Source organism: Poecilia formosa, unplaced genomic scaffold (genome assembly GCF_000485575.1).
Source record: "Poecilia formosa unplaced genomic scaffold, Poecilia_formosa-5.1.2 Scaffold48, whole genome shotgun sequence".
Lineage (NCBI taxonomy): Eukaryota > Metazoa > Chordata > Actinopteri > Cyprinodontiformes > Poeciliidae > Poecilia > Poecilia formosa.
The window spans coordinates 1,952,472-1,980,031 of NW_006799987.1; the positions used below are offsets into that span (position 1 = coordinate 1,952,472).

General features: G+C 39.4%; 1 protein-coding gene across 3 annotated transcripts in view; it reads left to right on the forward strand.

Moving 5' to 3' along the window:
* Positions 1–27,560, forward strand: part of prx (periaxin) — a 33,471-nt gene that overhangs the window by 3,747 nt on the left and 2,164 nt on the right. For 2 of the 3 annotated variants that reach the window (XM_016671723.1, XM_016671722.1), the window contains exons 2-8: positions 11,162–11,217; positions 12,931–13,038; positions 13,829–13,954; positions 14,311–14,470; positions 15,355–15,548; positions 15,918–16,138; positions 16,231–27,500. In XM_016671723.1, coding sequence (XP_016527209.1) covers positions 11,162–11,217; positions 12,931–13,038; positions 13,829–13,954; positions 14,311–14,470; positions 15,355–15,548; positions 15,918–16,138; positions 16,231–27,500 — 12,135 coding nt within the window. Of the gene's footprint in view, positions 1–3,119; positions 3,149–11,161; positions 11,218–12,930; positions 13,039–13,828; positions 13,955–14,310; positions 14,471–15,354; positions 15,549–15,917; positions 16,139–16,230; positions 27,501–27,560 lie in introns of those variants that run through there. The other variant, XM_007552436.2, reaches the window with a different exon arrangement.

Consider the following 27,560-nt stretch of genomic DNA (forward strand, 5'->3'; position numbering starts at 1 on the left):
CAAAATTTACACTTAACTTTATATTTTGGTCCATCTGATGATGTAATTTTTAAATATTAAATAATGATAATTTGATCAGTTACTCAGTAGTTGAGTTGACTTTTTGCCAAATACTTTTTACTCTTACTTGAGTAAAACTTTTGGTTTCTCTAACCACCTGTGAAAACATTCAAGGTAATTTAGCTATAAATAATTAAAAAATGATATTTTACAGCGATCAGACTCCCAGTCTCTGCCTCCCTGTGACTCCAGCTCTTGTTTCGGGTCCCAGGCCTGTAAATCCAGGCTTTGTGTGGGAGCTGGATTGAAACAAAGACCATGTTAGCTGACAGAGAGCTGGCGGCCCGATCTGTGCTGACAGCATCTCCTCCCTTACAAACCGGCTGCTGGACGGATTTAAGAGGAAGAGGAAGAGCAGCACTAACATGTTTTTACTCAGCTAAGAGTAATTGGTAAAACGTTAACTCAGTTACTGAGTAGCTGACCAAATTATCAATCATTTAATATTTAAAAATTACACAGATGGATGAAATATAAAGTTAAGTGGAAATTTTGGCATTTTAAGGACAAAATTGACAGAAATTCATATAAATAAAAAAATGGCAAAATCAGGCAAATCAGTTTTTCAATATAAAACTCATGAAACTAATGAAAATTGCCTAAAGTGAAAAGTTTTTGACTTTTAATAATCAGAAACTTTCCAAGTGTGTTCTAGAAAATGCGTAAAATGAATTTCAAGCTCTATTTTTTTTTTCTTTTTGCAAATTTTAAACTTTTGGAGCTCAGACATTTTCAACATTTTTCTCAAAGGTTTCTCAGGTTAATCAACATTTCAGATTTTTATGGTGGAAATTTGCCCCTCCTCTATTTTGTTCCTATCTCTCATTTCCTAAAACGCCGTCTTATTGAAAACAGTTTCAGTTGGGTTGGGAATCTTTTACTTTCTCACAGTTTGATTCAAAAGTGGGGTCTCTCTGTGCCGTTAAATGGTCCTAATTAACAAACAGCAACAATATTCCTTTTGCTTGGCTCTACGTTTGGTTGAATAAATAATGTATTACTAATAACCATCCCTGTCTGGGTCACATGCTGTACTGGGATTCACACTGCCAAGCAGAAATTTAGTCAGAGATAAACTCATAAAATAAATCATTCGGCTCGCAGCAGCAGCTGCCTCCATTAAATGCATCACACTCCCTCTAAAATAAGATCCAAGGCCTTCTGTTTCTATTTTCAGCTATTTGCCTTAAAATAACTTCCTACCCAGAGAGTTGCTGTGCACTAAAGCAGTATTATCTAATTCAGTAAAATCAGTTTTTTATTATTTTATACAAATCCACAAATCCTTCTTTGAGAAAAATACTACATATCTAGAGAAAAATGTGTAATTAATCAGTGACTTTTGCTGTAAGTTTGAGTACAGAAAGACAAAGAATTGTGTAACAAACAGATATTCATCTACACTCATCATTAGCATGAATTACTGTGGCAGCATGTACAGAGTAAAAAAAGGAGTAAATTTCTGCCAAAAAAACCTCAGAAAGTTTCTAGAAAAATCATGAAAATTTCTGACGTTGAAAAGTCATAAATTTTGGAGAGAAAAAAATCAGAAATTTTGAAATTAATCTCACAATCTGAATTTTTTGATTTATAAATGTCAAAAATCTTTGACTCAAAATTTTTGAGATTATTTAGGAAAAAATGGAAAATTTCTGAGCTCCAAAAGCTGAACATTTGTGAGAAAAAAACTCAGAAATTTTGATATTAATCTCTGAAATTTTCTGGAAAAAACATGTACTTTTTCGACTATTAAAAATTTCTCCAAGATTTTTCTGCAGAATTTCTGAGACTTATCTAAAAAACAATTCGAGAACAAAACCTGGACATTTCTGAGTTTCAAAAAAAAAAAAAAAAAAAGACTTTTGACTTTTGAAATTTTAAAAAGTCAAAAAATTTCCACATTTTTCCTAGAAAATTTCTGAGATTTTTAGTGGAAATTTTTGCCTTTTTTTGGTTGTACTGAATCGGAACAAATCGGATTCTTTTACACCATAAAAAAGTTGGACATAGGTCACATTTGCCTGCTGTGTTATTGTAGCCTTAAGTCCCTTAAAGAGGCAGCGTTTTGTAAATTGTACTTTTTTTAGCTTAAATCATTTTATGATGTTTTTCTCTAATGAAAATCAAACCAGGAGTTTTGATTTGATCTTTAAGAAATTCTTTAATCTTCATCACAACCATTCAGCTGTTCAAAACACCTCGGTGGACGTAGCCCCGCCTTCGAGGATGAAGCTCCTCCCCCACGCAGTTCCTTCAGACTAACCAGCAGCAATTAGCAAACACCTGGTGGATCTGCTGAGCTCATTATAGGTGCTACTTCTCTGTGAAATGCTGGTAAAAATGTTGTGAAAGGGTTAATAGAGGAGCCATGATGTGATGACTTCCTGAAGGTGAAGCAGGAGCTTTTAAAGAGACAGAGGCCCAATTTCAGGGCATTAAATCAGGAAGTAAAATGTAAATATACATATATATATATATATATATAATATTTTTTATAACAACTGAAGTTAACATAGTTACTTGATTCTGTTATAAAATAGCATAATGTGGCTGGAAAACACAGTGCTGCCCCTTTAAATCCAGCAGTTTGCACAAATAAAACATGATTAATTAAAGCTCCTTTAAGTTGTCATTTTAAATTTTCATTAATTTCTGTTTAATCATATAAAGCATCTTCATTGTGATGATGAGCGGTTCTCTAAACAAGCTGGTTCTGCTGCTTTGTCAAACTTTTCCTGTCTTCCTCCCTCTTGTAATCGCTGTGAGGCGGCTCCGCCTCTGCCTGCCCAAATATGGGCGTGTCAGTCCAGCCTCCAGCCAATCAGCTACCTGGATTCATCCCTCCAACAGATGCCATGGGTTTGGGCCAGGCCTGAGTTTCAGTGAGGGGAGCAACAAGCTGGCTGAAGGGGCAAAGGGAAACAGAGAGAGGGGGGAAGATATTTATGATTTAAAAAATCATAATTATACGAAGAAGAAGAAAAGCAGCAGAGTGATGTGAGGAAGGAAAACTAATTTCTGCTGCTGCAGGTGGAGGTGTGTCACCTTTAAACCTCTGGAGGAAACACACTGAGGTTGGGAAGTAAAGGTAATTACAATCTATTTGTGATTTTTCAGCTAATTTAACAAAGCAGCAGCAACATTCAAACATTTTCATCTGACTAATTCGTCTCTGGAAACCTTGTTTAATTTAATGTAAAGTTTTGGCGGGACGGTTTACACAGCAGTCTCCACTCTGCTGATTTTGGAGAGCATAACAATGGAGTGCTGTTTAAATGCAAAGACGGTTTTAGTTAGACAGCTGCCGCCTGTGTTTATTCCAACATGCCAGTGGCCGGTACAAACACTCCAGCATTCACTCTGGGTTATGCTATTTATTCGCAGCGTGACATGCCTCTGGCATCTCGTTAAGCAACACTCCGGACTTTTAAATGTTTTATATTTTGCTGACTTTTTCTTGTGTTTTTTACTATATGCCACCTGAATGATCAAAATATTTACTTGGTTTTAAAAGCTGCGCCGCTTCTGGGTGTCGTTCTGTGAAATAGCTGCTGTCTGAGTGTTAAACGGCGGCAGCAGCTGCAGGATGACGGTCATAAGATCTGTTTGTCCCCTGGTTCCAGCTCAACCCCTCAGCCTGGTATGCATGACGCCCCAAAGTGGGCGCAGCAGCCAAAACACTCTCTCTGCTGCACAGGATCTCCAACGTTTCTGTCATAATGCTGGTCACTTTTATTAGCTGCAAAAACCTGATTTAAGATGAGATTCAAGACAATGATAATCTGGTGGTTTTCTACCGGCAGCCGATTGTAAAGCTAAACAATTAAACATTTACAGCAATGGTTATTTAGCTTTTTATGAGAGGAAAATATATGGAGGTTGATTTATCAAAGTCATGTTTTCACCTTGTTATTCATTATTTTATACATTTCAAATGTTTAAGTTAAATATTTTACTAATTAAATAATTAGTTAGCAAGCTAACTATATAGTTTGCAAACTACAACAAATATTAAGCTCAGAACAATATCTTTAGTTAGTAACCTAAATAACTTACAAACTAAGTATTTTTGTTAGCAAGCTAAATATTTAGTTAATAAGCCACATGTAGCTTGCTAACTAAATATTTAGAGCTATACATTTAAATTATAAACTACATATTTAGCTTACTAACTAATTAGTTAGCTGCAAACCAACTATTGACCAAGCTAAATATGTAGTTTATAAACTATATATTAAGTTAGTAGGCTAAATATTTAATTTCAAATTAACTAGTTAGCAAGACAAATATGTATTTGACAAACTAAATGTTTAGCTTGATAACTAAATGTTTAGCTAACTATATATTTAGATAGCAAGCTAAATAATTTGGTTGCAAGTTATATATTTAGATTGGAACTGTGACACTTACTAATAACATGGTAAAGACAAAATGTTGAAAAATGAACCTCCACTTTTTATTTTTATATATAACAGGCCAGATAATTCACATTATTTTTGTTAATTTCTGATTTTAACTTCTCAAACAGCCTCTCATGCTGTTGCTCCTGCTGAAGTCAGTTTTCATGTTGCCATGTGAGACTCAGGGCAAAGGGAACAAACAGCATCATGAAGACCAAAAAATGCAACTGCAGCAGATCAAAGCCTGTTCATGTGTTAAAATGGCTTCCCTCTGATCTTGAGCTGTTTTTACAAAAAAAACATGCAAACATTTCAGTTTCCAGATGTGCAGAACTGATGGAGGCGTACGTAAAAAAAACCGCAGATGTAATTTAAATGAAACTGGGCTCCACAAAGTGTTGATTCAGAGGGCTGAATACAAAAGCACTCCGCACTTTTCAGATGATTAGTTTTAATTTTACTGCTGTTTCCCAATAACATATCAGCGTATTGGGGATAGAAGAAGAAAAGGTAGATTTCTGCCAAAAAACTCTGAAATTTTGAGATTCATCTCAGAAAGGTTGAAGAAAAATGAGGCGATTTCTGAGTTTCTAAAGTCTTAACATTGTATAGTGTTTTCTAGAAAACAGACAATATTAAAATAAAACACTTTAAAGTTTGTGGTTTATATTGTGACAAAATGTGAAATGAATATTTTGTAATGCTCTACATGCAAATCAGCTGTTGCTGTTTTGCATTGGTTAAAATATGCATTGATGCTGCAGAGCAGCAGGTATAGAAGGGAAATCCTTTCAGAAATGAGATGATGGATGATGATGGTCATCATCAGTTTCCTGGCGACAGACTTTGGGCGGTGGGCAGCGGTTGGGCTTGGACCAGGACTTGCGGGTCAAGTGGTGTCATGAATTTGCTTCATGAGGAAATGCCGCCTGACGTACGTTGGAGCGTGAACTTCCCTCAGACAAGGAAGTAAAACCTAAACCAACAAATCCAGCCCACATCACACCTTCAGGATTATGTTGAAATTACTCCACAGTTTCATTTCCAACAAGTTTTCTATCTTCTGTTCCTGCATCTGATCCCGTCAAACAACAGAAGCTGTTTGCGAGATGTGGATCGGTAAAATGTAACGCTGTTTCCTGTTTACATGGAGGCATTTCCTGTCCAGAGGCAGACGCCTGCGGGTGTGCCTTGGTTTTTTTCCCATCTGATGTTTAAAATTAGGGGGAACACCCTGTGATCTATCTCTGACAGATCTGGAAATTGCGCTGCTCGGAGGTTGCTCTTATCTAAAGAGGTGGGAGGCTTCCCGAAACGCTCTGCTCCGACGGCCCAGAGGGCGGCCATCTTGGATGGAGCTGATGATTAGCATCATGGCTTGTTTTAGCATTCATTCAGCCAACTTATTGTTACTGAACATTTATTCACCTTAATGAAACATTTTAAATTGCTTCTTAGCAGCCAGTGAGGTCCTACAGAAAGTCCTGCACTGCAAAAACGTAAAATCTTACCAAGTATTTTTGTCTAGTTTCTATGTAAATATCTTAGTTGAAATAATACAAAATTAACTTACAAATATCTTTTCAGCAACATTAGAGTTTGTTTTCAGTCAATAATTTCCTAATATCAATGAAAAACTACTAAATCCACTGGCAGATTATTTCACTTAACAAAACATTTTTTCCATGTTTTAAGTGAAATAATCTGCCAGTGGAACTAGAACTGGGTTGCTAGGCAACGGGTTGGCTTGGCTGGGGTTGCTAGGTAACAATGCAAGATAGGAGCTTGTTTTAAATAAATAGTTAATTAATATAAATGAAAAAGTACTGGTTCCACTGTTAGACTTTTTTCACTTATAACATTTTTCCCAAAAGTGAAATAATCCGTCACTAGAACTAAAACTTTTTCATCAATATTAAGGAATTATTCACTTAAAACAAGTCTTCTCTAATTTTAAAGAGACACAAACTTCAGCTTATCCTTTGAGTTTAGGAGTGTGAAAGATAACGTTGCTGGATAGATTATTCCTCTGAGAAGTGAACATGGAGAGCTGCTTTCAGCCGTCAGATGTGTTTACAGTCAGCGTAGCGCCCGGAATAGAAACAGCTTCCCCTCCTCCAGACGTGTGATTGTCCTAAAATTACATCCAAAAAAAAAAACTTTTGGTGTTATCTGCCCAGACTGCCACCAATTGTGAGAAAGTTCAGCGGTATTTCCTGAGTGTGAACTCCTGCGCACGCGGCAGAGGAGAAAATATTTGTGTGTCTGCTATCTGGTTTCTGCTGATAATACCTCGCTCTACAAATAAATCCCAAACACGTCCTCAGCTGTCTGTCATGTGCCGGAGGAGGAGTTATTATCAACCGTTTAAAGCTCAGCTTGTTGTCTTTGGGCCGACAGCTGATGCTCCAGCTCAGGCAGAGCTGAGCCAACGGCAACGTCTGATGGATCCACAGACCCGGAGAAACTCAGAGACGGGTCAGGATCTTCCTCCATGTGACCTCAGGCTTGACCTCTGGTTTGACCTCTGGTTTGACCTCAGGCTTGACCTCTGGTTTGACCTCAGGCTTGACCTCTGTCTTGACCTCTGGTTTGACCTCAGGCTTGACCTCTGGCTTGACCTCAGATTTGACCTCAGGCTTGACCTCTGTCTTGACCTCTGGCTTGACCTCTTCTCAGGGCAAACAGAGAAGGTGGCTGCATGAAGTGAAAGGGTGAATTTAGGAGCGACTGTGCAAACAGATGATGCCATAGGGCCATTGTAGGTAGAAAGAAAAACAAACCCAAATTTTTTTAATTTAATCTCAGAAATAAAAAAAATTTAAAAAAAACTGGAAATTGTTGAAGTTTCAAAAGTCAAAACTTTTTGACTTTTGGAAAATTTTCTAGTTTCAACTTTTGGGACTTTTCAACTTTTACGTTTGAAACTTTTCTAAGTTTCAACGGTAGAAAATATTTACTTTTGTAAAAAATAAATAAATAAATAATTAGTTTCAAAAGTCAAAAATGTTTGATGTTTGGAAAGTTTTCAAATTTTAAGACCTTTCAACTTTTGGAGATTTTCCTAATTTCAAAAGTCAAAGATGTTAACATTTTGTATTTATTTATTTATTTATTTATTTATTACAAAATGTCTGAAGTTAAGCTCAAAAATTCAGTTTTGTCTATCAAATCTTTGACTTTTCAAACTTTTTTCTTTCAGATTTTTTTTATTTTATTTTATTTTCCAAAATTATGATGCCCAATATTATTATGTGCATCATAATTATGCATAATAATCTTCTCTCACCAGGCCTGTCTGCATGTTGACATGCAAACAGGAAGTGAACAGAGCAGAATGACTTACCAAAGTAAAACAGGAAACTATCATTAAGAGATTCAAACTGAAAACATTAAATCACAGCTGTATAAACAAAGTCCATGTCATTTATTTGGTGGCAACAACAACAACCTTCATTTAAACATTTAAATCTCCCAGAGGGAAAGACGGAGGCTGACACAGACAGAAATGTTTCTTCTTTTAGGCTTCATGAGGAATAACTGTAGCCGAGTCGCTTCAGGGCTTTTAAAACTGTTTTCTAATAAAAGCTGCTGCAGACGCGTTCATCCTGCTGCTGTTAGACAAACTGCGGCTCCGACTCTCCTCATCTTCAGGTTCAGAACTTCACAAGCAGCAACCCGTCGCAGCCTCAGGCGTGAATCATTACAAGGTTTTACACTTTTTCCTTTTTTACTCTAAAATGTGAATTTCAGTTTAAGAAAACGTGTCTGCAGAAATAGTCGCAGTAACTTCTCAAATACAACAAGGCTGATTATTTTCCAAATGTTTTTCTTCTGTTTTCTGTGAGGAAGGAAAGATGGAGAAGATCTGTGTTTATATTTAAAACCATTTTAGCCGATTTTTAACAGAATTAAAGTTAAATTATTTCCTACTCATTATTCACCAGCTAAAAAGTCTCAGATCAGTAAAAATTATCAGATTTTTTGGTAGCAAATTCTAATACTTTTCTGGAAAAAACTTTTCAAGAAAAAATCCTGAAATTTTTCTGGAAAATGTAATGAAAATAATAAATTAGCCCTTTTTTTTTTTTCTTCAAAAAATTTCTGAGATTAATCTCAAAACTTTAGCTGGGACAATAAAAAAAACAAAATCCACATTTTACTTCTAGAAAACTTTATTTTTATTTATTTTTTATTTTATTTTATATTATATATCTGTATTGGTCCTGACACATCATCCTAATATAAGCTTCTTAACAGAGGCAGCAATAAATCTTTGTAACAAATTTTCTCCATCAGTGTAGAAACAGAGAATCAAACATGCCGAACTGAAATGTAACCTGAGTTATTTGGACGTGTAAATATCTTCAGATACAGAGAAACGATCAGGAAAACGTTGAGTGAAACCTGCTCTAACGACTGCAGCGACTTTAGGTGGAAAATATCTGCAATTCCTGCTGATTAGAGACTATTTTCAAATAATCTGTCAAAAAATCTTTATTAAATCACCTTTTCTTCAATGGGAATGTTGAATGTGGCTCTTAGATTAGCCTAAGTTATCAGAAAAAGAACCATCATGGCCGCTGCACCTGCATGCAGTATGCAGGAGGTCGGAGGTCAAAGCTCTCTCTGGCATTCGCTGGGCGTGTTCAGGCCTGCAGATGTGAGTCGGATCTATAATAAGATTGAGATGCGAAGCATTTCAGATCATCGCCTCGTCCTGCGCCGCTCCGCCGTTCCTCAGCTCCACCCAGGGGGCGCCGCCGCCTCCACCTGCTGCTGTCCGTCCCACCTGCAAATCAGCAGCAAACATCCATAAATCTCCCATCTGAACTTTATTGCTTCTACATAAAAACTTTCAATTTTTTGCTCCTTTGCTTCATTCTTTAAGATAAATTTACTGTTTTTCTGTGACTGCAGCAGCGACGGCTGCAGTAAATGTGATGCGTTGGTGTTGGACTCCTGATATCTCCAGCACAAACGGGAACCCACGCTGGCACACCAGGCTGGAATATACGCACAAATTTACACACACAGATCAGTTTTCACACACGCACGCACACACCCACACACACACACACACATAGCAGAGCTAAGGCAGTTAAAAAAGAGATCACATGAAGAAGACAGGACTCTGAAGAATGACATCGATGCCACAGCATATCAGAGCCAAAGTAGATACGAAAGAAGAGGAGAAAATTTTCTCCAAAAAACTCAGAAATCTTGAGATGAATCTCAGACATTTTCTAGGAAAAATAGGGCAATTTATGAGTTATAAAATTCAGATATTTGTGACAAAACTATGAAATTGTGAGATTTTTTTAGTAGCGTAGTTACTGAACTATGACCAAACTATGATGGTGTATTAGTGCCATTGTTCATTAAAAAAGGAGTAAATTTCGTGCAAAAAACTCAGAAATTCTTAAATTAATCTGACATTTTCTAGAAAAAACATGGAAATGTCTGAGCTCCAAAAGTTGCAAATTTGCATAAAAATGTATGGATTAATATCAGATATTTTCTCAAAAAATTTGTTAATTTCTAAAGTTAAAAATTTCAGACCTTAGCTAAACCTCTTCATACCTTTCTAATATTTATATTAAACCACATTTTATTATAATAATCTTGTTTAAGGATCAGAAAAAAACACTCTACCTTTTGAATGTTTTGCTTTTCAGAGCTAAATTGTCCATATATTTTTCATGCATTCTCATGCAATATTTTCAATTCAAAAACATTTTTACTGCTAAATTATTGAATAAATAAACATGTGAGCTTGTCAACAAACATATTTATTATTCTGTTATTTGGGTTATTTACCATCAAATTGGGGCAAAGTTTTGTTATACTAATTTAGCTTTCAGGTGGAAATGAAACTGGACTGTGGACGCTAACATTAGCGTTAGCATCTGTGCTGTTGCTACATGTTTAGCATTGATATGCTATTATAATAGGCTAACTTCTTTTAGCACAATTTGAGCACAACATCAGTCTTTTCCGTCGTCCAGGCAGAACGTTTTTTTAGAGCCGAGCGGCTTGGTTGCTTATCGCTGTCAGTGGAAGTAGCTTGTCCGTCTGATTTACCGCTGTACTAGAAACGTCTTGATACAAAGGTTCCGCTTTGCAAGAAATAAAAGAAAAGGCAATGAATTGCATTAAAGTTAAGTAATGTTCTAATACGCAGACATGGAAATGAAATCAGGCTCTTCACTGCTTTAAGTAAAAGACTTGGACTCAGGAAGCATTTTATCTTACTGGTGAGACAAAATTTACTCCGATTGGATATTTTGCAATTTTTATCAGGAGTGGCTTCGTTTATCACACCTTATTGTTTGCCCACATGTCCAAATTATCATTTTTATGATCAGGCCGCCGCCCTCCATTGGTGGTTTGCTCCGTTCCTTATCAGCCAGACTTTATGTGAGCTGCGTTAGCGTGTTGGAAGAGTTATGCAAACGGCCCAGGCTCATGTAGCCGACTCAGAGGAATGATCAACGCTACGGAAAGAATGTAAAGACCGCCAGAAGCTTCAAGCTGCTGGCCTTGCTGCTAAATCAGATCCTTTAGCTTCACATGCTAAGCCTGACATGAATGCCACAGTCTTCAACGTTCTGCTGGGAGCTAATTACTGCTACACAGCTTTTTAGGTCATGATTATTTACTCCTCTGGAGTTTTTCTGATGTTTTATTTTGTGTTTCAGACTCTGAAATTGACCAAGAGGACAGCCATGTTTACAGCCAGACCAGAAATCAAGCCGTGAGTAAACAAACACATTGACTCAATGTTTATATTAACATGTTTTGGAGACATTTAGCATCAGAAACTCTGGTGCTGGTGTGAAGCTGTTGTAGAAACAATCCAGGACAAACTGGTAGAGTTTAGTTTGGATCTGCTTTGGAAATGTTTGAAGCTAAAGTGGATCAGATCATCTTTTTACTCACGTAAAAATAAAATTAATACTCAAGTACTGAGCAACTGATCAAATTATCAGTGATTTAGCATTTAAAAATTACATCATCAGACAGATTAAATATAAAGATAAATGTAAATTTTACTAATTTTAAGGATAAAAGTGACAATAATTCATATAAGTAACAAAATCAGGCAAAATGAAATGTTTCCTAATCATTTTATTTTATCTAAAAAACTGATGAAACTTTAACAGAAACTGCAGGTTTGTGTCTGTGTTTGGTGAATTTTTGGTTAAAACATGTTTGCTTTTCATTCAGGGCAGAAAATCCAGAAATTTTACTCAAAAGTAGAAATACCTCATAGTATTATTACTTAAAGTACAGCATAGTAAAAGTACTCTTAAAAGTACATTTTTTCAAAAGTTATAGTAACTACCCGACTCTACTTACATCTACTCGAGTGATTTTTAAAGGGAAGGTCGATGTGCTAAACGTTTTCAAGTTAGCAAAAAAGCTGCATAGCTAAATGGAAAATTAGCACATTAGCAGATTAGCTAGTTAGCATCTAATTATCTCATTCTCATCATCCAGTTATTGAGATTTTGTTCCAATGTTGGTGCAGAAAATGTAGCCATTGTTTGAATTAGGTGAACACACACAAGGTTAGCTTTTCATGTGAATGTTTTTTCTTTTGCATGTTAAAGAGTGGCTTCAACAGATTAGCAGTTACAGAACAAGAAAGAAAATCAAAGTGGATGAAACTGGGCTGAACTCTGCGTCTCATGCAGGAATAATTGTAACTATTTTAGGACCGGAAACGCGCTGCCGCAGTACCGGTCACACCAGCAAAGAGTCGGGATGCAGTGTTTTCACAGGATTTACCGTGCAAGAGTTCATCAAACAAAAAGTGGAAGGAGTTACGACAGACGGGGTCATGACACGCTTCCTCCAGAGCGGGAGGAAGAGCTGAAGCGATGCGAGTCCAGCTCAGCCAAAAGGCGGCAAACCCAGTGGGACCAGACCAGGAGTTTATGGTTTTATAGTCAGAACTCTGCATTTAATCAACGGGTTGATGTTTTATTGATTTTAGCATCTCTACAGGTCAGACACTGTGGTTGGATTTTCATTTCATTTGCACCAAGAATGTTTGAGTGTCCAAAGATGGGAGACTTTTCTGTTTCTGGTTCTGTTTCTGGTTCTGGTTTGCTCTGCATTCCCAGAACCAAGTATGGAAAAGCATCATCCAGCTCTATGGAAGAATATATGTGCCACAAATCTGGAGTAAACTTACAGAAAACTGCAGAACTGCTGAAACACTGAGTTCCTCCGGTTGGAGTTTCCTTTAATTAATAATAAATAAAAAATTCACCAATTTGATATTTATTGATCATTTTTACGATGGCGCTGATTTGTTATTTGATGTTTTTTTCATAATGTGAAGCACTTTGAATGACCGTGTTGCTGAAATTTGCTATACAAATAAACTTGATTAGTTGATTGATTGATTGATTGATTGATTGATTGATTGATTAGTTGATTGATTGATTTCTGCATACAGGTGAAAGACAAGAGGCGGTCTCCCCCCTCATCCAGATCACCCTCGGCTTCGCAACGCAACCCTCACCACAGCGGCACCGCGGACGACCAGGAGAGCCCAGAGAGAGTGGTGAGACACGTTACAGGACAATAAACACATATTTGTGTTTAGAAATGATCTTATGAATGAATGAATGAATGAATGAATGAATGAACAGATTCAAAGCTCCTAAGCCCAGGCAGATGTGAGTAGAGTACCTGAAAATTACTCTGCTTCAGTTATTACATCAGGAAACTAGAGATCAGCCTGAAATCTGGGTCTGAACCTTCAGAGCCACATAAAGATGGTTACAAAGTCGGCCTTCTGGCACCTGAAGAACATTCCCAGGATTAGAGGACGAATGTCTCAGCAAGATCTAGAGAAACTCATCCATCCGTTCATCTTTAGTCGCATTGATTACTGCAGCAGGTCTGCCTAAAATAATGAATCAGATCCAGAACGCTGCTGCTGGCGTTCTGACTAAAACCAGGAAGATGGAGAACATCACCTGGTTCTACAATCCTTCCGCTGAGAGAATGGACTTTAAAATGCTGTTGTTGTTTATAAATCACTGAACGATCTGCTGGTGTTGTATCAACCCTCCAGACCTCTCAGGTCTTCTGGTTCTGGTTCAGCTCTACAACCAGAACCAAACATGGAGAAGCAGCATTCAGCTTCTATGCACCACAAATCTGGAACAGACTTTCTGAAAACTTCAGGTTTTTTGGGGGGGGAGGTTTTCTAAAATTTGTGCCAGTTTTCCTATGAGGAAATCTACCAGTTGCTGCTTTTATAGCCAATACTGTCACATTATTGATCGCCTCAGATAAATGCTGTGTTGAGTCGATCAGAAAGAGTGATTGTTTTTTTCTGTCTGCAGGTGCAGAAGGAGAAACTACATGCAGAGCTGAAGCAGGTTTTGAGTCAGAAAAGAAGTCATTTACAAGAGTCGACCTGCAAACTGGCCAAACCCGAGATGGACTCAGAGTCTGCAGAAGAACAGACGGTAAGCAGGGCAGCATTAATCCCACATTTTGATTCATAAACGGGTTTTCATGAAGTAAATTCTGTCAACACGGGGTTTCCCACAGAAACCTACACCAGTCATCCAGCGGCCGTCTGTGGTCTGGAGTTAAAAATGTTTAAAGTCGGCAGAAAATTTTAAAATATGACCAAGTAATTGTAAATGTGTTATTGGAAGGCCTTAACAAAACAAAACCACCAGCAATAAAGTCTTTAAAAAAACGCAAATATAAAAAAAAAAACGATGCTCAGCCTGGTGGCAGCCCTGCGACACCAAACCCCCAGAAAAACATCTGCAGTGTCTCTGGATGTGAGGATTTGTTTCCTTGTGTCTGTCAGAGTGTGGAGGAAATCTCCAAGGCTGTGGAGATCGTGGTGGAGACGGAGGCGGAGGCCGGAGCCAGCGGCTACAGCGTGACGGGTGGAGGACAGCACGGGATCTTTGTCAAAGACGTCCTCAAAGACTCTCCGGCTGCTAAACACCTGAGTCTGCAGCAAGGTACCGTATTCCCCGGACTACAGGGAGCAGCGGATTATAAGGCACAGGGTCAAAGAATCGTCTGTGTTCAACCTTTTCTCATATATAAAGGGATCCGGACTGCAAAGCCCGTTTGTAACCCTTCTGTATTCGTCTCAGGTCCAGTAGGTTGATTCACGACAGACACGTTCAGGTTTACTGTGTTTATTCTAAGAAAAGAGGAAATAAAGGTGGTGGTTAACTTCAGTCCAGACAGTAACAGAAAAATCTCGTGTATTTAACATAAATTCACATCATTAATGCACGTAACTAATCCGATCTCTAGCATAAATAACAATGACTCTTGTGTTTTAGTACAGGAAATAAAATCCACATGCAACATTCAAACATTATCACACAGTTGATAAGTGAAACATTGATTCGTATCAGAAATTAAATCTTACCAAACAGGAAAACTAGGTGTCTTTTTTATTCTTTTTAAACAGCAAACATGCTAAATCTGTCATTTTCGGGCCATTGTAGAAAAAAATAGTAGTACATTTCTGCCAAAAAGCTTTTCCAAATGTTTTGAGAGTAATCTCAGAAATTTGTTAGAGATATAAATTTTCCACATAATTGGAAATTTCTGAATTTCAAATGTTGAAAATGTTCTTTCAAAAAAAATTCTGGAAATTCTGATTTTGACATTTTTGAGCTTCCATATCTGACTAAAAAGTTACTTGTAAGTTAGTTTTGTCCAATTTAAAGTGTACTAAGAGATTTTCACTCGAAACAATATTAAAATACTTGGTAATATTTTGTGTTTTTACAGTGTAGAAGAGTAATTTATGGTAAAACCTTTACAGTTATGCCCCCTGATTTTGGTATTTTCTGATGTACTGATTGATTGATAATCTCCTCTGAAGGTGATCAGCTGCTGAGTGCGAAGGTCTACTTTGACAATGTGCGCTATGAGGACGCGCTGAAGATCCTTCAGTGCGCAGAGCCATATAAGGTCAGCTTCCAGGTCAAGAGGACCGTTCCTAAAGCTGACGTCAGCGTCCGGCCAAGAGTTCCCAGCCTGGAGGTCAAAGGTCCCAAGGCCAAGATGGCTAAAATGGTAACCAGATGTTTTCTTAAACAGACTTGCATTTTAGAGGAGGAACTGGTTGACCTAATTGTTCTGTTTTCAAACTGAACTTGGAGAGAAACAACTAAATGTTCTCCCTCTACTGATACTAACTTTTACTTGTACCGTTCCAGTTCTTTTGGATTCCCCTGCATGTTTACATCTCCTCGCGTTCTGATTGGCTACACGTCACATTCAACAGGAATAATTCCACTATAACTGCAATATCGTTCCAAAACAATCCAACAAAAATATCTTTTAAGTTACAAAGAGGTTCAGCAACAAAACTGTTCCAAACTTCTTCAAACTGCGTTTATCCACTGGAAAACCACATTCAGAACATTTGCTTTTCTGTTCCAGAGTGTGAAAGGCATGAAACCATTTAAGATCCAGAAAAAAAGAGGGGGTCGTTTTGGTCTGAAGAGGCTGAAAGAGAAGCGGAAGGAGGAGCTGGTGATCGAGGGAACGCCCCCACCAGCTGAGGTTGACGTGGAGTTTTCACTTCCCAAGTTAAACCAGAGGAAGAGTGACGTAGAGGTCAGAGGAACAGGGAGCGTTGGAAAGGCAAAATCGAGGATCAGGTTAGTTTAGCTCCGACAAATACTGTTCTGGTTGGATGTTAAATTCACATCCAGGTTTCTGCTTACAGTTCGGACTGTGGGTGTGTTTTCAGGTTCCCCCATATGAAAGCGAAGGGACGCAGTGGTGTGGGAGGAAAACTGGAACTTGAAGAACAAGAGAGCATCCCTCCGTCTGAAATACCTGGAGCTAAAGTGAAAGCCAAAGGAAAGGGACACAAGTTTGGGATCGTATTTCCCAAGACGAAACACGCAAAGTCGGGTTCTTCCTCAGGAAGCGTGGAGCTCAGGCCTCCAGAGATAAGCATCCAGCCGCCGTCGGTGGAGGTCGGTTTGTCTGGAAAAAAAGACAAAGACGTTGAGAAGAGAGGCTCAAGGTTCAGCCCCCCAGATGTGGAGTTTGCCCTGCCCTCAGGAAAAGCCGAGGCGTCTCTGCCCAGCGTGAAGGGAAATGCGGAGATCAAGGCTCCTAAAGTAGACGTCAAAGGAGAAGCTGATGTCGGCAAGGAAGATGCAAAACTCAGAATACCAAAGTTGAAACTACCCAAAATCAGACTCTCACGCCACTCGGATGAGATTGACGGTGAAATCAAGGTGAAAGCGGAGGGAGTGAAAGTACCTGACATCAAAACCCCAACAGCTGAAATTAGAGGTGATGGAGAATTTAGTGTTCCTAACGTGGAGGTCACCAAACCAAAAATTAAAGGAGACGTATCAGGAAAAGCTGCCTCAGTTCAAATACCCTCACTAGATATTTCTTTGCCAAAGGGAAAGTCTGACACAAGTTATTCAGTCCAAGGGCTTGAAGGAGCAGGGAAGTCAGAGATCAACATGCCTTCTATCAACATCTCTGTACCCGATGCTGGTCTGGAGTTTGATTCAGCTCAGAGAATTCCCGATGAAGTGGAGGGAACTGTGAAAGGGCCCAAAATCTCTCTGCCAAAGGTTGACATCTCCTTACCAAAGATGGAAGCTCCTGGTGTCGATATTAAAGGCCCAGGAGGCAGAGGAAAGTTCAACCCACCTTCTGTTGACGTCTCTTTTCCAACGATGAAATCGGACGGTGCGAATGTGGACATGGACTATTACGTTGGTGGTGACGGAAAGTTTAAGCTGCCTGATTTTGACGTAACTCTTCCTAAAATGAATTCATCAGACGCAGAAGGAGACATGGAAGTGGGATTCAAGTTGCCCAAAGTTGATTTAACTCTTCCAAAAAGCAACGCAGGAGCAGCTGATGGTGAAGGAAAGGGAAAATTTCAGCTGCCATCTGTTGATGTCTCGCTGCCTAAACTGAAGGCAGGCAAAGTGGAAGTTGGCACTGAAGGCCAAAAAGTGAAAGGTGGCAAATTTGAAATGCCTGGTATTCCATTGGCTAAAGGAGAAATAAAGGGAGACATTGAGGGGGACAAATTCAAAATGCCTTCGATCGACGTGTCTCTGCCAAAACTTAAACCAGAAGGTCTCGTAAAAACCCCTAAGCTCGAGGTTGAATGTGAAATTCCTGTGCCTTCTGTAAATATCTCTGTGCCAAGAGGAAAGGCAGAGGGCGATGTTGAAATAGGAAGTCCAGACACAAAAGGAGGAAAGTTCAAAATGCCTTCTGTCAACATCAGACTCCCAAAAATGGCAACAGCTGGGGCTGAGGTTGACATTAAAGGAGAGAAAACTACGCTGCCATCAGCAGATGTTTCTCTACCTAAACCCAAGGCTGAGCTCGACATTGAAGGAAAAGTCGAAGGAGGCAAATTCAACATGCCTTCTGTAAACATTTCTCTCCCAAAGATGAAACTTCCTGAAGGAGATGTGAAACTAGAAGCTCCCGAACTTCCAAAGATCGACCTTTCGCTTCCGACATCAAGGGAACAAGGCAGTGTGGATCTGGAGGGAAAAGGTGGCGCCAAATTTAAGAAGCCAACGTTTGACATCTCATTGCCTAAGGGGAAAACTGAAGACAGAGAACTAGATGTTAAAGAACCTGCAGTCAAAGGAGGAGCAAAATTCAACATGCCATCTCTTGACATCTCTCTCCCTACAATAAAACCACCTGAGGGGGGAACTGACATCGACATTGAAGGTCATGAATTTAATATCAAATCACCTACAGCTACTGTCAATTTAAAAGGAACCGGGATCAAAGAAGGGAAAATGAATTTGCCTACAAAAGATATTTCTCTTCCAAAAGAAAAAGTAGAGGGGAAGATAACTGTTGAAGGAAAAGGAGGGAACTTAAAGATGCCTTTGCTTGATGTGTCCCTTCCAAAAGTGAAGATGCCTGAGGAGAACATTGAAATCGGAGGACAGTCTGCTGACATCTCACTTCTAAAAGGACAATTAGATGTGGACATAGGAACTAAAACTAAAGGAGGGCATTTTCATTTACCCTCAGTTGACGTTTCCCTACCTAAAATAAAATCAAAGCGAGGTGAAATCAACATCGAAGGGCCAGAAATTATAAGTGGAGAAGTAAAAGCACCAACTATCGACATCTCCCTACCACAAGGAACACTGGAAGCTGACGTTGATTTTGATGGTGAAGGTAAAATGACTGGATTCAATGTGCCGTCTGTAGACATTGACTTACCCAGTGTTAAAATTCCAGAACACTTTCAAGGTCCAAAAGTCAAAGCTGACAAATTCGAAATGCCCAGAATTGATCTCTCATTGCCTAGAGGGAAAAAACATGGAAACATTGATATTGAGATCCACTCTGGAGTAGATGGAAACTTTGAAATACTTTCTGGTGATGCTAAACTTCCTAAAGGAAAAGGAAAATTTGGCGTAAATATTAAAGGACCGGAGGGAAAAGCAGGAAAACTCAAAATGCCCAAATTTAAAGTTTCAGCTCCAAAATTGGACGTACCAGAAGGTGACATCAAAGTGCAAGGACCAGACATTAAAGGAAAGATTGAAATGCCAGCTGTTGACATTTCACCTCCTGAAGGAACAATAGAAGGAGATCTTGACGGTCATGGAGCAAAAGGAGCCAAATTTGACATACCTTCGTTAAACATTAACCTTCCAAAGATAAAATCCAGAGAAGCTGGTATTGACATTAAAGGGCTTAAAGGTGAAGGAAAAGCATTTGACGTGCCATCAATGGATATTTCAGCACCTAAAATAAAATCTCCAGAGGTAGATGTCGGCCTCCAGGGTCCAGATGTTGACATTTCACTTCCAAAACCAAAAGCCGACTTTGAGATTGATGTTAAAGACGCTGAAATAAAAGGAGGAAAGACAAAAATGCCAACATTTGACATTTCAATGCCAAAGGTAAACTTTCCTGAAGGTGAAGTCAAAGTAAAGGGTCCTGACTTCAAGGGCAAGAAGATTGAGATGCCAGACATTGATATTTCGCTGCCTAAAGGAAAATCAGATATAGAAACTGATGGGCATGGCTGGAAAGGCGGGAAGTTTCACATACCCTCTGTTGATTTTTCTCTACCAAAGATAAAAGCTAAAGGACCAGAGGTCAACGTAGAAGGGCCTGAACTTAAACAAGGAGACATCAACATGCCTGACATTGACCTTTCTCTTCCAAAAGGAAAAGTTGATATCGACCTCAATATCGAAAATACTGAAGTAAAAGGAGGAAAATTCAAAATACCCAAATTTGATATTTCCCTTCCAAAGACAAACCTTACAGAGGGCCATGTTGACATTTCTCTACCCAAAGTAAAAGGAGAAGTTGACATTGATGGTCAAATGGACAAAGAGGCCAAATTTCAGCTGCCTTCTCTTGATGTTTCTCTCCCTAAATTAAAAGCAAAAGGAGCTGACATTGATCTCGAAGGTCCAAACCTAAAAGGCGACATCACACTACCAAAGGGCAAAGTGGAGTGTGATCTGAGCCTCAAAGGCCCTGATGTAAAATTTAACTTGCCAACTGTGGACATCTCATTTCCCAAAGGAAAAACTGGTGGAGACTTTGATGTTGAAAGTTCAGAGATAAGAGGTGGAAAGTTAAAAATGCCAAAATTTGATGTCTCCTTGCCCAAAGTAAGTCTTCCAGAGGGTGATATCAGAATAAAAGACCCAAATATCAAGGGAGAGAAGCTTGACATGCCAGACCTTGATATATCAATCCCTAAAGGAAAAGCAAAAGGGGAAATTGAAGCCGGAGGACATGCTGGTAAAGGAAGCAAGTTCCAAATGCCCTCAGTTGACATTTCTCTTCCTAAAATAAAAGGTAAAGGACCAGAGCTGAGTGGTGAAGTTCAAGGCGGAAAGGTAAATTTGCCTTCAGTGGATGTTTCTGCACCTAAACTGAAGTCTCCTGAATTAAATGTTGGTCTTCAGGGTCCGGATGTGAATGTTGACGTTTCACCATCATCATTTAAAGTAGAGGGTGATGTTAACACTGAAGGAGTGGACATAAAAGGAGGGAAGTTCAAGATGCCAAAATTCGACGTTTCTTTACCAAAGATTACGCTCCCAAAGGTTGATTCCAACATTGAATGTCCAGAGATTAAAGGAAAAACAAAAATTACAACTGATGATATTTCACTTCCAAAAGCTAAGGGACCAGAGGTCAACTTTGAGGGTCCTGAAATTGAAGGTGGGAAGATAAATTTACCATCTCTTGATATTTCACTTCCCAAAACACAGTCTCCTGATATAGATGCTAGTCTCAAGGCCCCTGATCTAAAGGGAGGAAAAATCAAAATACCTGCTGTTAATGTCTCCCTCCCCAAAGGAAAGGTCGATGGTGACTTTGATATGGAGGGCCCTGAGATGAAGGGTGGGAAGTTTAAATTACCAAAATTTGATATCTCCTTACCAAAGGTTACTCTCCCAAAGACTGATGTCAGAGTTGAAGGGCCAGACATGAAAGGAGAAATGGAAGTACCATCTGCTGATATTTCACTGCCCAAACCAAAGACAGATGTAGAAGTTGATGTAGGCAGTGGTAAAAGCAAGTTTCACTTGCCCTCGGTTGATATCTCTTTCCCTACAATCAAAGGAAAGGAAGCCAATGTTGACATTCAAGGACCTAAAATCAAGGGTGACATGTCACTCCCTAAAATCAAGTCTCCAGACATGGATATTGCCATCAAAGGCCCTGACATTGAAGGAGGAAAGGTTGACCTACCAAGTGTGGATGTTTCACTTCCTAAAGGTGAAATAGAAGCCAATGTCATGGCAGAAGGAATTGAAGTGAAAGGAGGAAAATTTAAGATGCCAAAATTTGATGTTTCTCTCCCAAAGATTACTGCCCCAAAGGTTGACATCAATGTAGAAGGACCAGATATGAAAGGGAAAATTGAGAAGCCGACCACTGACATTTCACTACCAAAAGCAGATGTAGATATAAATGTTGAAAGGGGTAAAGGGGGCAAATTTCATATGCCCACAGTGGATTTCTCTCTTCCAAGGCTCAAAGCAAAGGGAGCTGACATTGAGATTGAAAAACCTGACATCAAGGGTGATTTGTCTCTACCTAAAGTTAAGTGTCCAGAGGTAGATATCAGTCTTAGAGGCCCAGAGGTTGAAGTAGGAAAGGTAGTTCAATCAACCCCAGACATCTCATACCCCAAAGGGAAACTTGAAGGTGGCATAGAGGTTGAGGGCTCTGAGGTGAAGGGGGGTAAACTTAAAATGCCAAAAATTGACATGTCTTTACCAAAAGTTAATCTCCCTGAGGGTGATTTGAAGATAAAAGGCCCAGAGTTCAAAACAGGAAAAATTGAGTTGCCAGACATTGATTTATCACTTCCCAAAGGAAAAGTAAAAGGAGACATTGCAACTGAAGGACATGTTGGAAAGGGAGGCAAATTCCACATGCCAAACATTGACATCTCTCTTCCTAAAATGAAAACCAAAGGAACTGAGATAAATGTTGAAGGTCCAGAATTTAAGGGTGGACAACTCAACATACCTGAAGCTAACATTTCACTTCCAAAAGAAAATATTGATCCTGACCTCAGCATTAGAGGTCCGGAATTAAAAGGGGGAAAAGTAAATCTGCCCAAAGTTGATATTTCACTTCCAAAATTTAGTCTACCAGAGGGTGCTGTTAAAGTCAAAGGACCTGATGTTAAGGGAAAACTTGAAATCCCAGCCACTGATATCTCAACTTCTACAGGAAAAGTTGAGGGAGACATAGATATTCAGGGACAAAGTGACAAAAAAGGCAAGTTTCAACTGCCCTCAATAGATATCTCTCTTCCTAAAATAAAAACAAAAGGAGTTGATATGGATATTGAAGTATCCAAACCCAAAGGTGAAATATCACTTCAAAGTGGACAATTTGAGGGTGATTTAAATGTTGAAGGACCTAAAGTTAAAGGTAGTAAACTTAAAATGCCCACATTTGATGTCTCGTTGCCCAAAGTCAATCTTCCAGAAGGTGAGCTGAAAATGAAAGGACCTGAAATGAAGGGAGGAAATATTGATATGCCAGATGTTGACATATCACTCCCAGGGGGTAAAGCAGGAGGAGAAATTGAAACTGGAATGCTTTCCAACAAAGAAGGCAAGTTTCACATGCCTTCAATTGACATTACTCTTCCTAAAATAAAAGTTAAGGGGCCTCATGTAAATGTAGATGGTCCTGAAATTGAAGGAGGAAAAATCAAAATGCCTGCTGTTGATGTCTCCCTCCCCAAAGGAAACACTGATATTGACCTTGATGTTGAGCCCCCTGAGATGAAGGGTGGGACGTTTAAATTACCAAAATTTGATATCTCCTTACCAAAGGTTACTCTCCCCAAGGCTGATGCCAGTGTTGGAGGGCCAGACAGAAAAGGAGAAATTGAAGTACCAGCTGCTGACATTTCACTTCCAAAAGCAAAGACAGATGTAGAAATGAATGTCAACACAGGTACAAGCAGCAAGTTTCACATTCCCTCGGTTGATCTGTCCCTTCCTAAAATCAAAGGAAAGGGAGATGTTGATATTCAAGGGCCTAAAATCAAGGGTGATTTATCGTTTCCTAAAGTCAAATCTCCAGAAGTAGATGTCAACCTCAAAAGCCCAGAGGTTGAAGGAGGGAAAATTAACTTACCAGCTGTTGATATTTCACTCCCCAAAGGAAAAGTCGAAGGCGACTATGAGTTTGAGGGTAAGAAGGGTAAGTTTAAAATGCCAAAAATTGATGTGTCTTTACCGAAGGTGAGCCTTCCTGAAGGGAATGTTAAAATTAAAGGCCCAGACATCAAGGCAGGAAACATTGAGATGCCAGACATTGATTTATCTCTTCCAAAACCAAAGGTTGAAGGAGAAATTGACACTGATACTAAGAAAGGAGGCAAGTTTCATATGCCTTCTTTGCATCTTCCTGACATGAAAGCAAAGGAACCGCAAGCCAACATAAAAGGTCCTGAAATTGATGTTGATATCAAGGGTCCAGATGTAAAAGGAGGAACAGGTGGAAAGTTCCACATGCCAACTCTTGACATAAATATACCCAAATTTGATCTGGACCCAAGCCTTCCATCTGGGTCAAAGGATAAAGGCCTTAAAGTCGACATCAGTGGACCTGATGCATCTGGAGATTTGGAGATGCTGGGTCTGAAAAGTGATCTCAAACAAGCACAACTGAAGGTTAAGACTGAAGATGTAGAAGGTCCAGGTGGATCATTGAAACTTCCCTCAGTCAAGCTACCAACAGTTGACATCTCAGCCCCAAAAGTGGATCTAGACTTTGGCCTTAACAAACCTAAAGGTGATGATATTGAAGTTGAACTTTTGAAAGCAGAGGGAGGAAGACCTTCCTCAGGTGGCAGCTTTGATTTGCCTGATGTCTCACTCAAAGTGCCTAGTTTCACTTTCCCCCGGTTTGGTGTAAAGTCAAAGAGTGGTGATTTGGAGGCATCTGGACTCAAGGGAGATATTTCCCTCCATCCGCCAAATGTCGAAGGAGAGATGAGGGCACCATCAGTGGAATTTGATGGGGATGGAAAAGTCAAAATGAAGAAACCAAAAATAAAAATGCCTTCATTTGGAATTTCTAAAAAAGATACAGATGTTTCAATGTCTTGTCCTGATGTGGATGTTAACCTGAAAAAAGGAAAAGCTGACCTTCCTCACCTGGATTTCAGGACTGAGAGCCCAGACAAGGCAAAACATAAAGTAAAGTTTCCAAAGTTCAAAATGTCATCTCCAAAGGTTGAACTTCCAGAAGGAGAGGTTGTTGCTAAAGGGGAAGCTAAAGTGGATAGAAAGAGTGGCTTTCATGCACCTGATGTCACTCTCAAGTTACCAAAGTTCTCAATCCCAGGATTTAGCTCCAAAGAAAAAGATTTAGGTAAACCAAGTAGTGAACTTCAAGACCAGGGCAAAGTCAAGATGCCTTCCGTTAAGCTGTCACTCCCAGAGGCTAAAACACCAGAGATGGAGGTTCTTCTACCTAAAACAGAAGTTAATGTTTCAGAAGCAGATATTAAAGGTTACGAAGGAAACCTTAAAATTCCCAAAATGCCTAAGATTGATGTTTCTATACCCAAAGTAGACCTTGATGTGTCTCTCCCAAAAGGTAAATCCCAAGAGATTGAAGGACCAGATATAGAACTTAAAGGAGGTGACGGAAAATTCAAAACGCCTCAAGTAACAATGCCAACATTAGATATGAGTCTTCCTAAAGGAAAACCTAAAGATCTCAATATACCTAAAACTGAAATAGAGGGTGATGGAGGGAAGTTTAAAATGCCTTACGTCAAAATGCCCACTGTTGATATAACTCTACCAAAGGCTGATATTTCACTGCCAAAAGCAGAATTGGAAGCCCCTGAAATTGAAATGGAGGGGACTGCAGAGCAAAAGTTTAAAATGCCCAGGGTTGACATCTCTCTTCCAAAGGGTAAACTCCAAGGGAATGAGGCACCTGAAACGGATGGAGAAAGAGGAAAAATAAAAATGCCTCACATAAAGATGCCACATGTTGATATCTTTCTCCCCAAGGGAAAAATTGAAGGTCCAGATGTGGAAATCAAAGGAGAAGGGGGAAAATTCAAGATGCCACAAATCAGCATGCCCTCTGTTGATGTTTCACTTTCTAAAGGAAAAGTTGAAGGTCCAAATGTTCAGATAGAGGGCACTTCTGAAGACAAACTAAAACTACCTCAATATAAAATGCCAAATGTTGAGGTTTCTCTCCCCAAGGGACAGATTGAAGGTCCAGATGTAGAGCTCAAAGGAGAAAAGGGAACTTTTAAGATGCCCCAGATTGGTATGCCATCTGTTGAAATAACCCTTCCCAAAGGAAAGGCTGAAGGTTTAGATATTGAAGGCAGTGGAGGAGCAAAATTCAAAACGCCATATGTAAAATTGCCGTCAGTTGACACATCCACATCTAAAGGAAAAACTGCTGACCCAGATGCTGGCATTACAGGAAATTTAGGTGGAAAATTCAAAGTGCCTCATGTAAAAATGCCAAATGTGGATTTCTCAGTCAACAAAGGAAAAGATGGTCCAGAAGTGGAGATTGAGGGTGAAGGTGGAAAGCTTAAGATGCCACACTTTAGTATGCCTTCAGTTGATATATCATTACCCAAAGGAAGAATTGAGAGTCCTGATATTGAGATAGGAGGTACAGAGGGCAAAATAAAAATGCCTCACCTGAAAATGCCAAATGTTGACATCTCTTTACCCAAAGGTAATGCTGGCAAATTTGAAGGAACAGAGTTAAAAGTAGAGGGAAGCCTACCAGAAGTACCCTCTGGAGACATTTCTTTGCCAAAAGATAAAACTGCAGGCCTCAACACTGGCATTAAGAGTGAAGGAGGAAAATTCAAGTTGCCAAAAGTTGATATATCTTTTCCCGAAGTAAAACCTTCTGTGGAAGCTCCAGAGTTGGACATAAAGAGAGAAGGACAAGCCAAGATGCCAAATACAAGTACTGACAGACCTAGTGGGAAAACTGAGGTAGAGGGTGGAAAGATCAAACTACCCCATATAAAGATGCCTGAAGTTGATATTTCCCTTCCTAAAGGTAAAGGTAGTGAAGTCCCTACTATGAAGATGGAAGTTACAGGTCCAGATGCCAAACTTATGAAGGGAAAAATATCAATGCCAAAGGATAAAATACCCAAACCTGAGCCTGGGTTGCAAGTGGTAACTCCAGATCTGAAGGCCGATTTAAATATTGAGGGAGAGAGCAAAGGTATAAAACTGAAAATGCCAACAATGGATATCGAAGGTCCAAAAGAAGATGTAGAACTGGACATAGGATTTCAAAAAGGGGAAGTTAAGATGGACAAGAAAAAAATTGTATTACCAGACCTGGATCTAAACACATCAGGAGCCGACAGCAAAGTTAAGAAGGGAAAGAAGGGTAAAAAATTCAAGATTGGAGTGCCAAAAATGAAAGGTGTTGAAGATGTAACCGCAGAAGTAAAGCACAGTGAGGATGTTGATGTCAAAAACAATGGCCATGCAACTGATAAATGTCAAGTTAACATCACAGCACCAGAGGTGACATTACCAAGCGTTAGTCTCAAAACAGGCTCAGGTACCAATGGAGGCCCGTCATCTTCCAGTAAAGAAGTCAAAGTACCTAGAATACCTGATATAGAGTTTGATATTGGTACATCACAAGATGAAGATGATGACAAAATAGAAACGGAGAAGAAAGTCAAGATCCCTAAATTTGGGGTCCCATTACCCTCCATCTCATCTCCTGAAGGAAGGATGGATATCCATGGACCAGAAATTCGGTATGAGGGTCCTAAAATGCCCAAAGTAAAGAAAGCGGTTTTTGTTTTGGTGAATCCAAATGAAACAGAGCAGGCATCTGCAAGCATTATCCCCCCAAACAAGAAGACAGCAGCTGAAGCTGAGTCAGAAGATGTCAAAGTGAAGATGCCCAAAGTCAAAAAGAAGTCAAGCTTTGGGAAGTCTAAAGATAAATCTGAAAGAGACGCAGAGGAAGAGGAAAAGTCAAAGGGAGCAAAGATTAAAATGCCCAAAGTTTCATTTTCGTCAGGCAAATCAGGGTCTGCTGATGTCACTTCGAAGGCAGACAGTTCAAGTCTCAATGGAGAAAAAGCTGAAACTCATCACAAGGATGATAAAGGGACATTCGGGGGCAAAATCAAACTTCCAAAGGTGGAGTTTACTAGTCTGTACAGCAAGATGGCATCAGGGGATAAAATGGGAAAGGACTCTTCATCAGAAGTAAAGGGTGACCTCCAAGGGGCTGAAACTCCAGACAAAATGGCCTTAAAGGAAGTGGTGTCATCTCATGCCCGAACGGAGATGTTGGACAGGGACAGTTCAGAGTCTCCACTGGGTTTTGGTCCAGAGTTCACATCAACAAAGATTCAGATGTGGAGCGAGGTGGAGAGCAAAAGCAAAGAGGGAGAGGAAAAGGAATCTACCTCCTGGTTCAAGGTCCCCAAGTTCACATTGAAGCCCCATGCCACAGGTAGGAGCAGACCCACCAGTAATGATCATTTGTAGTATCTACAGGATGTTCCTGAACCAT